We start from the raw sequence: 16593 nt of genomic DNA, 5'->3' as shown, positions 1-16593 counted from the left end.
ATTGGCAATATCGTATGCACAATCTTTTAATACGTTGTGATATTTAGATGCCAATCAAATTGCACTGAACACCTTTCTACGAGTGCCCGGGTTCTTTTGTCGGTTGTTTCTTCCCTTTGCGCTCTAGAGAGGGGATGGGGGTACCACAAAGTTACAAGCTTCTTGCCTTACTCATGCCAACTACTTGTAATGCTACTTCCCATGCTGCCCTCAAGTGTCAAATATTGATGACACTACTTGTAATTATTTTGGTATTTATTTTTCCGTCCTTTTCATCTGTATTTAGCCACATAAAAAGGTAATTTGCAACCAGTATTTTTCTGCATTAATTCTAATAAAAAATGTATTTATTAAAGCACACATGCAGCCATATAGGAAAGAAATGCTAGCTCAATTTTTTCGAAAAACAGTTGATCATGTGACTGCTGCTGCCTTAAGTTATATGCTATCAGCAATTTGAAGAACTTTAATGCTATTTTTATACAATTTATACATTCTCTATGCTGCTAACCTGCAATATATGAGTGACATCATAGATAAGGAGGCAGGCTTATTTTTCTGTTTTTTTTCTCCATTGTTATGAATACAGACAGAAAGCAAATGGATTTCTGTCTTATTTATGTGTAAAAATCAGTAACAGAAAGCTGGAAGACTTACTTGTAATGTCCTTTTCTGCAATGTCCATTATGTCAATTCAAATGTCAGGTTATGTTATTCTGCATTTTTATGGTGGCTTATATAGCATTGGTATGATCTGAAAGCGCTGTGGGTTGAACGCACTCTGGGACCGCAGTCCAGGTAAATGGAGAGATATAGTAAACAGTGTTTTGGGGCATTCGGTAAGTGTACAGCCAGTGCGGTTTACGTGGTCTGTAGCTGCTTTCTAATGCTAGGCAGAATGTGTGCAGCAAGGCTGTTGCCCTCCGAGTTTGAATTCTGGCAGTGGAGGAGCTTGTGTACGAGATGTGTGCAGCTAGGCTGATTTTTTAGTGAGGTAAAGCAGTGTTCTAAAGACTGTTGAAGTGTTCCTGGAGGGATTTAGGTATGTGTGCAGCTAGGCCATAATTGACTGAGGTGTATAGCTACATTCTATTGTTTGTTGGTGTAGAGGAGAGACTAAGCATATCAGTATGTGCAAGTGTCTATGTGGATTGGTTGGAGACCCCATTTCAAATTAACTTCCAGTGCCTGCTGAGCTGACCGTATCTATTCTAGAGGTCCGGAGCATTGTTTCTACGAGACTGATCCTCTGCCTAGCGCAGAATTTTTTCTTTACCGGGCTTGTCATTCCCTGCTTGGCAGTGTCATCAGAGTTGTTGCCATATTACTATTCCTAATATTTATTGGATTAAGCAAATCGCAGGTCTTTGGTCATCCCCGTGTCTCTGAGTCTGTCATGGTTTATTGGAAGATACCTTCTCGTTGTGCAGTTACATCCAGTTCTTTCCTATCAGATTTAAGAGTACTAGCTATATCCGATGACTGGTGTTCAGTGGACCAAGGGACCAGCAACAGCCTCTACAGTCATAATTGTGTCTTGATGGGGCTGCAGATTGCTTATAGTATGCACCTTCTCAGTGTGCATTTACTTCAGTTCCATCAGACACACGAGTATATCCCAGGTATGAAGACTGGCAGTTTTATATGCAGCAGAGGTTAGAGTGTTCCTATCAAGTGTGCGTTTATAGTATTGATGACAGGCGGCAACACCTCAATTTCACTTGCAGGAGCTTGATTCCTCGCCTGTTTTAGAGCCTATTCCCTTGAGGTTGATCAGAGCCAGTCCATTGCTGAAGCTCGGCTGCAAGTGTCAGTGGGACCATTTTCCGGGTCCCTGGTGATTGTTTATAGCGGATGGATGGGCATTGTCGTCATAGTTTATGATTTGAATTGCAGAATTATATTATTGTCTCTGCCAAGAGCGCTAGGGAGCTCATCCGATTGGAGAGCGTAGTGCATAGCTGCAAGAGACAAAAGAGAAAGTCCAACCCTAGCATACTTGATACTGCACCCCAAGTGAAGTGAGTCTAAGGCATCAATTCCCTAGCAGATCAGCATAGGATGCCTTTGATCAGAGACCACCCTGGCTAATCTAGATGTGACACATGGCTACTCTCCACAGTTCTATCCAAGTGTGACGCTTGGCTAATCTTCACAATTCTATCCAAATGTGAAGCATGGCTTGTCTTCACAATTCTATCGGGATGTGACACATGGCTGTTATTCAGCTATTCAAGTGAAACATGTTGCTAATCTGCCAAATATGTCTATTTTAACACATTTACTGACCCCAAAACACATTTTGTTTCCCTGCAAAATACATCTAAATCCTGCATGACGCCTGCCCCCTAGTATTTGCAACACAATGAAGATTACATCTCTTTTGATGCACAAAGCCCCGAAAAGGTTTTGTGTTGCACATGTGTTAATTTGACACGAATATTAACTTTAAAAGAAGTAGATAGAGGTGGCGGTATGACACCAAGGATCCACACTCACTGCAGACTGTTGCCAATGCTCGTCCACCTCTTAATTGTCTGGCAAACCATTTAGTAAACAACCTTCAACACAGACTATCTCAGGAACTGGTTAATTAGGTTCACACGTCTCTCCGCAGCTAGCAGCATGTCCCTGGATTAGTTCCTTTAACCTGGCTTTGTGTTATTTTATGCGCAGTTATAATGCAAACCAAATTCCGGATCCCTCAGCCATACACATAAATAAGAGGTCTTGTATTTCCTGTCATTGGCACAGTGCCGCTGCAGGGCCAGTGAAAAAAAGGGCTTGTCCAAACGTCACTCGTGTCTAGATACGATCAAAGCAATGACAGTGGTTATGATTAATTAAAAACCTTACATCCATAACAGTTTTGCTGGAAATTGGTTATCATTGGACAATTCCTTTGATGAGACTCCTCGTTCTGCCACTTCTCATGACATCCCGAACCAATGGAAGGACTTACCTTACTGGACTATTGTAGCGATAATAATGTGCAATTATAAATAACCTCTGAAAGCTTTTCTCTGACCAAAAAATGTTAATCCTATAGAGTTCATCGGAATCACCCTCCAAAACATTAAACTGCACCCTCCACGGAGCCAATTGGCCGACAGGTATGATGAACTGGGCACTGCCTCGCTCCCCCCTAGCCATTCCCACTGCAGGCCTGCCACAATGCGAATCCCACGCGTGCAAGCAGTCACGAGGCAGTACCTGGATCACCGCGTCCCGGAGCAGCGAGCTCAGGGCCTCGTTCTTGAGCGTCTCCCGGGCCTTCTGCTCGCTCAAGCCGATGGCAGTGAAGAGGGACACGCTGTCCGCCGCCATTTTCCAGCCGGCAAAAGTGAAAGGAACGCCCAGCCAATCACCGGCCAGCATTCGGACACCCGCGAAGGGCGTGCCCGGAAGGAGTCGGTGCCCAACCAGCGTTAGAGAGCGTGGCTCAGCAGCCAATTACCGCACTGCATTGCCGGAGTCGGCGAGAAGGAACCGGCAAAATGTTCAAGAAGAGGGTAGGAGCCGAAAGTGACATGTGACAAGTGTCACGGCATCCGACACTTCTGTGGCAGCGCAGATCTGACCTCGGAAGGACAGCTACGACTGCACTGCAGAATATTCCAAATAAGAAAAATCCGTGGCCTAGAAATAATGCTACTTCTTGTGCTCTGAAGCCAAAGATGCTGCTAAAAATGGACTCTTCACAAGTGTTTCGCAAATACGGAAATACTTAAAACAGAATACCCCTAGAAACATTGTGTTACTGAATATATTCTAAATGGGAAGCGTAATCTGTTGTCTGCCCCGTTTTCTGCCAGGAAATTATAATTTATATTTTAATGTATTTTTTTTTAATTTAAGAGTTGTTTGTAGTTTACATTTTTTTATACACTTTTATAACATAAACCAAAAGCAACATTGCATCACAATGAATTTTTTCGAAGTTAAAAACATAACATAAAACAAATTTCATAAGCAATAATCAATCTATACACTTCTTTTTACAAGCTAATAACACAAGTATCTATCTTTATCTGATTGTAACTACTGTAACTACAGTAATGCATTGTAACATGTAACTAAGTTGTGAATAACCTTGCTGCTCCTGCGCCCTCATACCCTCGGGTTTGGTGCGCAATACAAATGAATAAATACAAATACAAATGCAACACATTTAACACTAAACCCTTTTTAGCACTGTAGAAAATGTGTATACAATTAAAGCAATCCACCATAATTTCAATTTCCGCTCAATACTTGAACATCCATTATGTGTATTTCGTTCAAGCCATAAAACCAATCCAACATGATTTCAATATCTGCTCACTTGTCGAACATCCACTACATATCTTCAGTTAACGCTTGTTTCAAACTCAAATGTTTATTTTCCAGGGCCTCATCAATTTTGAATAGTAAACTGGATAAAGCCAGAATCAAACACATACTGTCCCCCTGCATACTATGCTCCCAGAAGACAGCTCTTTCAATATAAATTTGACCAGGAGAGTATTCCCCCAGGAGCGTGCATCTGTTTTCCTCAAAGTGAGGGCAATAGACCAATACATGTTTTAGGGTTTCTATCTGGTTTTTAGAGTTGCAAAAACGACAGCTTAGCTCCCCCTCCAGATGTCTTAGCTGATCCCATTTTTGCATACGCTCTAAGGTGGAAAATTGGTTGAGTCTAAATCTTAGGTAGATGTTTCTGACCTTAATACATGGACATTTGATGAGGTATAAAGGACGAGTTCCCCTCTTCCTTGGTCTCAATGCATATTCCGTATATGTGGAATATTCTTTATTTTGGTCCAGGGTCATGGTACAGTCCCACTCGTACAATTTGGGTTTGTTTCTGTTTAGCCCAGTTTTTAAATCTTCCAAGGATACATCAATAGTTTCCAGAAGTAAGTTAATTTGTTTTTTAAACAGTTCCAATTAATATAGGGCACCATTCATTAATAAAAAATTCAGAGCTTGATAGAGTGAGTTTCTAGGAGGCAGTAACATTTTGATGTATCTAGTTAGCTGTCGCCATTTCTATTTCAATGCTAGCGAAGAAAAACCCAATTCATGGCGAACAATTGAGTTGAGCCTTGATAAGGCCAAGCCCAAGGTTTTTTTTCCACAGGGTCCCTTGTATCCTGTTCAACATAGGGTCAACATTCAACAGACACATGTCTAAACTGAAGAGAATATGGGTTCCACTTTTAGGAGATGAAATTCCATCAAGGGCAATATTGAAAACATACAATATTATCCATGTATAACCTTCATCATTGACAAAAGCGGGCGGGTTTTGATGGATAAGAACTCTTGCCACAATTTAAGTGTGTATATGTTCACAAGTGGGTACCCCAAGTATCTAATACTATTCACCTGTTCAAGTCTTCGTCCTGCAATTGTCCAGAAGCAAGACTTTATTTTTTTCTTATTATGGAAGATGATAATCTGAGACTTCTTTGGATTGGCCGTAAGGTTGTGTTTCGTGGCATAATCATGAAAGATATACAATTTGTGCTGAAGTCCCGATAGAGTCCTATCGAATATAACAATATCATCGGCAAAACAAAGCCAATCTATTTCAAGACTACCTAGTCTTACTGGAAACATACCCATGCTAGTCCACAACATATCCATGTCAGAGAGATACAAATTAAACAAGGTTGCTGCAAGATTGCAACCTTGTTTTACACCCGTTTCAGTAATAATAGGCGGGATGAGAGTACCTTCTCTATTTATACGTATTTGGAAAGATGTGTTGTTGTGAAGCATTACAATCAATTGTATAAGTCTTTTAGGAAACCCAAGAAGGAGAAGTTTGTCCCACAGCACTTCCCTGATTACACAATCAAACGCACTCGTTAAATCTAAGGATGCAATGTAAATTGGTCCTGTCCCAGATATTTTTGATTTAGCAAATAAATGTGCTAGTTTAGTTGCATTAAGGGATGTTCCGATGTTCTTTCTAAAACCAGATTGAAATTTGGAATTTGGAATATATATTGTTTGCATCTATAAAGTTTAGCATCTTTTTCAATAACAAAATAGCAAAAACGTTGGGCGATGCGTCCATAAGGGCAATCGGTCGAAAATTTGAAGGATCGTTAGGATCACCCTTTTTATAAATTGGAACAATAATAGCATTAAGCCATGATTTGGGAATGCAATTTGAGTCCATAATATTAGAAAATTTGGTGTAAAGAATTGCAGCACAAAGATCGGATCATCCTTTAGTATGCAGGAAGGCAAACCATCAGGTCCTGCAGCTTTTGACAATTTTAGAGTTTTAAAAGTATCCACTATGTCTTCCATAGGGAAGACCAAATCATCAGTGCAATGTTTACTTAGAATGTCTGAGATTAATTTATGAAAAGTTGATGGTAATTTAAGTTGATACAGAAGAACTTAGATCGTGAAGCTCATGTTTATTATTGTCATTAATAATAGATCATAGCCGACGAGTGTCATTGTGTATTAATACTTTCATGATCACTGTAAGGAGTGTCAGTTATGACTATCTTGTTCACATGCCCTTTTAATCCCTCCGATACAAAGAAATAGTCTAGATATGAGGCCGCTCCACCTCTGCTCCAGGTGCCCTTATGCGACCCAGGTTCAAAATCCACCCGCACAATGTTCCAGTCTCTAAAGTATTGGTTCCAATTCTTTCCTCTGCAAGCTAAAATTTCTTTTCGCTTGGAAGTATTAGGGTGTATCGTATTGACCCAAACTAATACAAATGGAATTAAAATCTCCACCAATCAACATCATGTAGTTAGAGTTGTGTTCTATTGCAGCCAGAAAAATCACATCTAATGTGTCAAGGACATTTTTTATAGAGGAAACAGCTGGATTAAAGTAAACACATACCAGTAAGTATACATATTGAGGATGTCCAATTACAGAGAATTCAACCACCAAGATGTTATTTGTCGAATATAGGTTTTTCGATTTATGATTAATTGTATTGCTAATCAAAATCGCCACACCACCATAAGGGCGGCCAGCCAATCCTTGTCGGGCAGATGCGCTGAACGTATCATATCTATCGACAAAGAACGAGTTCAAACACATGGCCTCATTACGACACAGGCGTTAACCATGGTGCTATTAGCGCCATGGTTGACGCCGGTAATTTACCGAATCCGCCATGGTGAATGGCGGAATTACCGCCCCATTCCAAGGTTGGCGGGGCGGTAATTCCCCATTCACCATTGGCCCTTCCCCATTCCCATTTTTGCCCCATAGGGCTCAATGGAAATGGGGAAGGCGGTAATTACGGTACCGCAAATTGCGGTACCGTAATTACCTCCTAGGTCCCTTTACGGGTCCAATCCTTAACGGCTGGAAAAACCAGCCGTTAAGGTAGGGACCCGCAAAGGGACCTCGTAATCAGGCGGTCAGGGGTTAACGGCGCCGCCACCTTTTACAGCACCATTAACCCCTTCCCGGCTGGGTCGTAATGAGGCCATGGTTTCCTGTACGAGTAAAACTGTAGGCGACTGTATACATGTGGAAACCTTAAGCCAATCGCCAAGGTTTTTCATCCCACAGCAATTCCATGAGATGAACCTAAGTTCTGATTCACTAGGATTGCTTTTGTTTAGCCGTCATGTCTATTATAGAAGTCATCAACGGCGCTAACCAAGTTAAGTTAGAGGCTGCACCTACAAGTGCTGAAATCTGAGTAATAAAATCTGCAGCCTATTCCGAGCTGACCAAGTGTTTCTTGTCACCAGATGGAATTTGTTCAGTGACAAGCGATACGTCCAGAAATGCGTCAGCTTCTTCTACAGACCTAAGTAAGGATAATTGTAGGCCATGCAGTTCAAAATCCTTCCTGTGCTCCCACAGCAACCTCGTTATAATTAAAGATTGGGAGGCACAGATCATGTGTAGATTGTTGTGGTTTGCTAACCTGATCCATTCAATATCGTCAGAATGTAATGTTCTCAATTGTGGGCTCCCTTTGAGTAGTACATTAAATAAAAATGATCTATTCAGTCTTTTTTGCCCGTTCATTTGGGGATCACTTTGCCATCCCAAAATGTAACGTGAGTCCCTTGAAAAGGAGATTTCGTCCATTTCTACATCAGAGTTTTTACGCAAATGTTGCCCTAAACTATTCATTTCCATATCCTCATGACTGGGATTTGAGATTGTATTTTTCTGTTTTTGGTCAATCTTATCCTGCATAGGTACAGAATTTTTGACACTTTCTAGAATATTTTTTGTAATTACATCAGCAATTTCGTTGTCATCATGCCTTCCCCTACATTCAACATCAACATCGTTTCTGTGCTTACTAGCCGATGTATTCAATGATTTCAGAGAATAGGGGAAACAAAATGTCGGACCATGAATTTTGATGATTTATTGTCATTGTGGCCTTCATATCCATGCCAATGGACGTAGAATACTTAGTGTTTTTGATGGCGTCCAAAATAGCCTCTCTTCACAAATTCATTTTGACATCATTTGTACCTTCATTTCTGCTTGTTTTATTTTTAACTACAGGGTAATAAGTTGATAAACGCCCTTGCTTTTGGAAATCTGAGTCATCAGGAGCCGTACTTAGTTGACCATCACCCTCCTTTACCATAGCCTTCCCTCCCGAACATTTTAATTTCTGCTCGAGAGGCAGTGCCAGGTTCAACAATGCTTTTGATTCATCGTTAAGTTGGGTTAAGTCAATCACTAACTCGTTAGCTGACTCATTGTGGTGTCCCAGCGTCTTTTTTTTCTTGACCACTGTTTGAAGTACTTTGATGTCCATTATTTTTTGTTTTTTTGGATGTAACTGACTCTTGTGTAATTTGGGCAGGGTTTATTTTCTTTTTTTGGTTTACTTTTTTAATGCCTTTGCCTGTGTGCGTTTCATTTTACGAAAAAGAAAAGTTGTAGCATGGTCCTCGCTATGGTTTTCTACCGTCTCAGGATTGGTTACAATATTACCTGAATCAACATCTTTTCCGGCTTTCAAGTTTATTTATTTATTTATTCATTCACATTTGTTAAGCGCACAGCAGCCCGTGGGCATTGTGGCGCTGGTTACAGTAGATCTTCATAGCTTAGTTACAGTAGTCACGTATCACATACAGAAGGAAGTGGCATTGTGGCATTGTGGCGCTTGTTACAATAGGTGCCGAAAGCATAACTGTAAGCCATGTACAGACAATGAGCTAATTGAAGAGTGCAGTTTTTAGATTTTTGCGGAAGGCATGGAGAGAGGTTTCAGCTCTGAGGGCTGTGGGTAGTGCGTTCCAAAGCTGAGGTGCCAGATAGGGGAATCCTATTCCTCCTGCCTTAGCCTTAGTAATTTGCGGCACTGAAAGTTGGTTGTTGTACCCTAGTCTTGTGGGTCTTGTGGGTTGTGTTCTAGCTAGAGTGTCCGATAGGTAAGAGGGTCAGGTTGATGCATTGTGTGCGGTGGAGAGAATCTTGAAAGTGATTCGGTCTTTAACTGGTAGCCAGCGTACATTTGTTCTTGCTTGAGAGATGTGTTCTCTTTTAGGAATACTGAGAGCTGCTCTGGGAGAGTTGTTTTGAGTGGTTTGGAGTCTGGCTAGGTTTTATTTTGATGTACCAGCTAGGAGGGAATTGCAATAGTCCAATTTGGCTGCTATGGTGGCTCTAGCAATGGAGAGGCAGTTGTCTTTTGTTAGAAATGGCTTTATGGCATTGATCAAATTGGTACTCAGAGCGGAGGCCGATACAATGGCGCTAACTTGTTTATCCATGGATAGTGTAGCTTCAATGTGAACTCTGAGCGTTTTAACTGAGGATAGGACTGGGATGACACAGTTGTCAATGCAGAAGTTTAGCTAGGTCGGACCCAGTTTGGCTATCGTGGATTTTTGACCAAGGATGAGGATTTCAGTTTTATCCCTGTTGAGGCATAAGCCATTCGTGGCCATCCAGGCTTGGATTGTGGAGTAAATTTGTTGAAGGGTTGATGCGTCTTGGAGATAGATCCCGGTGAGATGAAGGAGCACCTGGGTGACATCAGCATAGTTTGTGTATGTGATCCCAAGTGCATCCAATTTATCAAAGAGAGGCTTTGTAAATAGATTATAGAGCGTTGGGGCAGTACAGGATCCCTGGGGAACAGCACAGTGTATGATAGTGGGCTCTGCGTTTGCTATATTGGAGAACACTTTCATGGCTCTGCCTTCTAAGAATGAAGTGATCCAAGTTTCTGCGTGATTGGAGAAGTGCACTGCATGCGTGAGGTGGTTGGTGAGGGTGTTATGGTAAGGCAGGTTTGCGCTTGTCTAGGATGGTGGTGATTTGGTTTTTCAGATCTAGTAAGGCGGTTTCCGTTCCATGTCCTTTGCGGAACCCCGATTGTCTCTTTCCAAGGATTGAGTTGCTTTCGAGGTACAGTTGGATTTGTCTGTGGGCAGCCTTATCTAATATTTTAAGAAGAAATGGGACTGTTGTTATGGGTCTGTAGTTATTAGGTTGAGAGGGGTCTAGTGTGTTTTTTTTTAGGAGTGGGCTTACCCAAGCCTCTTTGAGGCAGTTGGGGACTATACCTGTTTTGAATGAGGCGTTTATGAAGGCAGGAATAAGAGGAGCGAGTTGCTCAGCGTATTCTTTGATGATTTTGGGGGGGCATACATCGCCCTTGCATAGCGAGGGTTTGAGATGTTTAAGGATGTCTAAGACATCTACCTCAGAAATTTCAGAGAAAGAGAATTTAGGAGGGTTAATACCTGTGCGCTTGTGATGGGTTTGCTTGTGGTGGTTCTGTTTAGGTAATGCTTTGTAATGGATGAGATTTTGTTCTGGAGGAGATCTGTTTTTTTTAGCATAGCAGCTTGTATGCTGGAGCACTAGGCATCATCTTTAACGATTTCGTCAGTGCAAGTGAGAGGTACTGTTAATTCTTTAAAGATGGTAAAGAGTTATTTAGTTTGTGAGTTGGCCGAGGAGATTCTATAATTATAGGTTTCTGATTTGGCTTTGAATATGGAGTCTTTGTATTTTTTTGTGATGGTTCGGAAGATATCTTTGGTGGTGTCACAGGGGTTAGCCTGCCAGGTTTTTAGCGCCTGATGTTTGGAGTTGCGCAGATTTAGGAGCTCTTCTGTGAACCAAGAATTGGAGTGGAATTATTTCTTTTCTTTTGTTATTTTCTATCGGGGCGACTGTGTTGATGGCACTGGTCAGTGTGTCTTTGAATAATTCCACTAGTATGACGGGGTCAGGTGAGAATGGTGGCGCTAGGCATGGGAGGTTGAGATAGGCACTGATGTTATCTACAGTGAGTTGTTTTGCGCTTCTGGCTAACGTAGCCGGTGCTGGTGGGGTGGGCTTGGCTCATGGAGTTATGGGGATGGTGAATTGTAGGCAGTTGTGGTCTGTCCATGGGAGGGCAGTATTGGATACAATGTTTGTGTCGCAGTTATGGTCTATAACCCAGTCTAAGATGCAACCATTTGCGTGTGTGTGAGAAGTGACTTTCTGTGAGAAGCCAAGGTCACTAAGGTCCTTCGCAAATGATGTGGCAGTTTTGTCATTGGCGTCATTGAAGCCTAGATTGATGTCTCCTAGGAGTAGGGTTTTAGTAGATTTTTTGATATTGTTTCTTAGAAGGTGGGTGACTTGCCCTATGAAGTCTGACGGGGTTCCTGGTGGCCAGTAAACAACATGTATATTTATGGTACTTTTTGGCGATAGAGCTATTTTGGCAGATAAGAGGTCTACATTTCCTTGTCCCTGGTGTCATTTGTAGAGAAGGGGTTGGTTGTTAATTTTAGTTGGAGCTGTGCTTTCTATTTTACGCGACGAGGAGGATTGTTTGGTAGTACTGTATTGTGGATGGGAATCTGGTGGTGCACCTTAGTGCTGCTAATGCTAATGTCTGTCGGGCAGGGGTGACTGGTGTTTGCTCTAAAGATGGTCCTCGATCACAGGTGGTTAATTCTGAGTGTGACAGAAAAGGGTATGGTAGCAAAGTTCATTGGGTGAGTGCGGGTCTTGAGTCTATGTTGTCTGGAGTGCAGTGTAGTAGGGTGCATGGCTGCGAGCGTGGTATGTTGGAAGGGACTAGGAAGGAAGTCCATGGTGTTAGAGTTAAGGCTGCTGTTGTACGCGTGGTTGTCTGGATCTGGCCTGCGATCGAGTGTGTGCAGGGTGCCTAACATGCATATGAGTAGGGACATGGTGTACATGTTGGATGGGTGTAACAATCCATACTGGAATAGTCTAACCGGCGTATACTCCCTAGGACAGTAAGCACCTGGAGAGGCCATTAGCTTTATGGGCAATATGCAAAAACTAGAGGGGAAGGAACAGTAGTGGCAGTGCAAACACTAGAGGCTAAGGAACAGTAGTGGCATTGCAAACATTAGAGGCTAAGGAACAGTATTGGCAGTGCAAACAGAGGCTAAGGAACAGTAGTGGCAGTGCAAACATTAGAGGCTAAGGAACAGTAGTGGCAGTGCAAACACTAGAGGCTAAGGAACAGTAGTGGCAGTGTAAACTTTAGAGGCTAAGGAACAGTAGTGGCAGTGCAAACAAGAGAGGCTAAGGAACAGTAGTGGCAGTGCAAACACTAGAGGCTAAGGAACAGTAGTGGCAGTGCTGAGAATATCTGAGCAATAGTTGTGGCTAACAATCAAATTATTGAGAGTATTAGATATCTAGCACAGTAACCTGTCTACACTTACAGACGCTGTATTTGTTTACAACAAAGCATGAAGCGCAGAATACAGTGACAGTACATTGTATTGTATTTGTGCATACTATGACAAGATGTTCGGATTATGCATTACAGTATATTGTATGGGATAAAACCATAATAAGATATGTGTTTGCCACTCTCCAGCACGACAGCTGAAGTGTAAGCATTCGTCATCATGTTCACAAGTGGAGTAGAGCTATTTGGATGGTCCTCAAGATCTGCAGAAGTTATGGTACTAGTACTTATCACGTGAGTACCACTTTCAATACCATTTCTTACAGAGCATTGTTGTGCTGTTAGGTGGTTTAGCACTTCATCTATTTTTGGTGAATTTGCTTGAATAAGCTTTAATAGCACAGGGAAGGATGTATTTGCCAATAAGTTCTGAGTATTTGCTGCATATGACACTTCCTCAGTCTGAGTACATGAATCGTGCCTCCTTATAGGTAATGTTTGTGTCATTTTTAAAATGTGAGAGTCTAATAAAGTCATTTTCTCAGATTGACAGGTCGTATAAACCAGCATAAATCCCTCAATTTTACATATTTTCCCCGATAAATCTGACATGTTGTCCTTTATAGAGTTTAAATAAGCATGTGTGAGGTCATGTCCTTTATCCAATAAAATTAAGATAGATGTAATTACCGGAAATGAAGCATTTTTCTCACCCCTATTCATTGGATTAGGACCACTATTTTCATCAGTACCAGAGTTATTATCCATAGCGTCTTTGTCCAGCGAGTGAGTCTCATCATCTTCTCCAATCATAATGGCGTTTTGGTTCCTGGCCACCCCTATCCTAACCACCCCTATCCCAGATAGGTCCTCATTATCTGGTTCGAGGGAAAGCTAGTTGAGGGGCCCAAAAGTGGTGGCATGGGTGCAATGTCGTGTTTTAAAGAAGAAGCACTGTGTGTCACTTCATCGAGATTATGTAAGTATATACTTTCAATTTCAGCAGGATGAAGTACAGCAGGTGAACTTGGTCCTAGGGACACGCGACAACGCTTTTCCCATTCATTGATAAGTGCTGGAGCCATAATAGACACATCTGATGTTTCGTTGTTTGTGCTCTTAATGGTTGAGGAAAATTGATTTTTCTTATTCTGTAAGTCTTTCCCTTTAAATGGAGTCATATATATGGGATCATTGTCGGTGTGTTCTATTCCCATATGAGGATCCAACTTTGTGCCCAAGTTTATCCCCGCATCATCATTAGGTTCAACAGACAGTGATTGGAGGCTGTACGGGACCGTGCTGCCATCCATTTCACGTTCCCTTCCCTGCGATACATAATGCATCGGAACGGACTTATCCAAAGTTGAGTCATGGAGCTGAATAGGCACTGATCCATCAAGTGCTGTATCAGATTTCGATTTAGAGATGCTTTTCCCAATGCGTAAACTCCCAACCATAATCAGGCAATAAAGTACAGCAGTTACAAGGACCACACACTCCAAGTTATTAATTATCAAATATGAAAAACGGGACACACCGTATAAACGGGCTACAAACAAATAGGTATATTATTAGTTACTTGTGGGGCGTGGCCAGCGCACATGGAGTGAGGACGTGTTCTCCTCGCGCTCCTGCCCGAGATCCTACAACGGACCGAATCGTCCGGCCTGCTTAAGCTGAACAAGCACGCCTGAAGTAGCTACGGGAAGAAGAACCGTTTCCCTACCCTCGACGAAGTTTCCGCAAGAAAATCGGACCGGGATAACGATTACCCGAAGCGAACAGAGAGGAGGCCCCGGCCCAACAAAATGGCGGCGCCCGCCGGTCCCATCTGAGACACACCACTGAAGAGCGGATAGCCTCCGGAGGCGAGAGAGGATGGCCCACAGCGTCCAACCCAGTGATCCGGCGACACCCCGGGGGGCTGGACCCCCGCTGCCGGCTGCGACCCAGGTCTCTGCCTCTGAGACCGAGTGCCGGGAGCAGGAGACGAAGGGGGGGGGGCCCTCAGCGCGAGACCGCGTGCAAATGAGGCGCTGACTGGCGGGAGGCCGCGAGAGACACGGAGACACGGAGAGACACGAAGAAGAGAGAAGTCGACGGGCGGTTCCCTCCGGAAAATCCGCGGGCTGACGACTCCCCATCTGCAACGACCACCCTCGCAATCGACCCTACATATACGTCCCCGTGGAAGATGAAAAGGCCGCGGAGCACACCCAAAGGCAGGCGATGTCCCCCCCCCAAAAGCAAATTAAAAACCGCGACCACGGACTCCTTTACCACGGTCAGGGCGAAACAACAACAGGGGACAGATGCAGCAGACGACCCGACGGCTAAGGAGGACGATCCAACAAATACGCAAGTGCTACAAGCCATAGCGGCGCTACGAACGTCCATCGAAACCAGGATCGATGAAATCAAGTCGGACATGCAACTGATGAGACAGGACGCCCGTAACCTTACAGAAAGGGTGACCACAACGGAGGAAACGCTCCAAGACAATGTTAACGAAACCACAGAACTTAAATCTAAGGTCCAAGACCTTGAGTTGCAAGTAGCGCGGCTAGAGGCGCGATCAGAAGACGCTGAAGGACGTGCCCACCTCGGCAACATCCGAATCCTGGGGGTACCGGAAGACACAGAGGGCCAAGACCCGACCGAATTCAGAGAAACGATGCTATTGCAAGAAATCGGGGCTGGCAAACTGACCCAGGGCTTCTCGATAGAACGAGCCCACAGATCACTTCAGAAGAGGCACCCTCCGGGCTCCCGACCGCGCCCTTTTATTGCAAAAGTCTTGAACTTTCGCGACAGAGGGACTATACTGAGATTCTCAAGAGAAGGAGGGGAGATCGAGAAACATGGCGCCAAAATAGTCATTTACCCAGACTATACCCCTGCGGAGCAGCGAGCACGGAACTCATTTGTACCGGTGAAAGCTAGGTTGCGCAAGCTAAACCTCAAGTACATGCTACTGTACCCGTCCCGCCTTAAGGTACTATACAAGGGGAAAGCTATCTTTCTTGATACTCCGGCAGCGGCAAATATGTGGCTTGAGGACAACAACCTTGCTGATGATAAGGAAAGCACTGCGCATGAAGTCACAGGTCATTGAAAGCACCAGACGACAGGAAAATTAAGGTTCGCACAACTGCCGAATGAATACCGGACCGCTTGAGATCTACAACTCTACGTACGCCACGACGGGCATGAGCGCACCGACCCATGAGAATAACAACGAAGCCGACGCACCTCCCTGCAACACGTGGAGGCCGACTGCCGACACACCACCCGCACCGGGAGGCCCAGAAAGGCCTGGAAGGATTGGGTGCCCCCGAGCGCTGCAAGTTTGAGGCAACTGCTGGGGGCAGTTTTGAGTTGAAAGGTTTGTTGCCCTTATTCACTAGAAAGAGGATTGTTAATGTTAATAAGTCTCCAATTGACACTGAGGGAGGGGGGAAGGGAGGGAGGAAACGATGAGGCTCACACCCCAACACAGACCGACCACTGGTTAACAGGTCCAGGCCCGGGGGCGGCTGAGGCGAGGTAAGGGGGGGGACAACGGATCCGTTACTAAACCCCTATGGCTGCGACCACCATAAAAATAATGACATGGAATGTAAGGGGCCTAAGGACTTATCTCTGAAGGAACAGGATTAAAACCTACCTGCTCAGAAAAGGGGTTATGATAGCATTACTACAGGAGACCCACTGCACGGCGGACTCGGTGGCCAAGCTACAAACACATTGGGGTGGACAGGGGTTTGGTACCACTTATTCTAAATATGCAAGAGGGGTCTACACCTGGATTCACCCACAGCTCCCATTCCAGGTGGACAAAACAGAGATAGGCCCAGAAGGTAGGTTCGTCGTAATTTGGGGATTCATTGAACAAGAAGCAGTATGCATCATGAACTCCTACCTCCCTAACAATAGCATACCGTCATACC

The 16593-nt window shown here is 43.7% G+C and overlaps 1 protein-coding gene across 1 annotated transcript in view; it reads right to left on the bottom strand.

Moving 5' to 3' along the window:
* QARS1 (glutaminyl-tRNA synthetase 1) overlaps nt 1–3369 on the bottom strand; it is a 950222-nt gene extending 946853 nt beyond the window's left edge. Inside the window, exon 1 of the mRNA XM_069643299.1 lies at nt 3214–3369. Coding sequence (XP_069499400.1) covers nt 3214–3327 — 114 coding nt within the window. The 5' untranslated portion in view covers nt 3328–3369. The remainder of the gene's footprint in view (nt 1–3213) is intronic.
* Between the last annotated feature and the right edge of the window lie 13224 nt (nt 3370–16593).

The sequence above is a fragment of the Ambystoma mexicanum genome, chromosome 2p (assembly GCF_040938575.1).
Source record: "Ambystoma mexicanum isolate Mex_15411 chromosome 2p, UKY_AmexF1_1, whole genome shotgun sequence".
NCBI lineage: Eukaryota > Metazoa > Chordata > Amphibia > Caudata > Ambystomatidae > Ambystoma > Ambystoma mexicanum.
The sequence above is the reverse complement of the archived record's forward strand: the minus strand, read 5'-3'. Positions and strand labels throughout refer to the sequence as shown.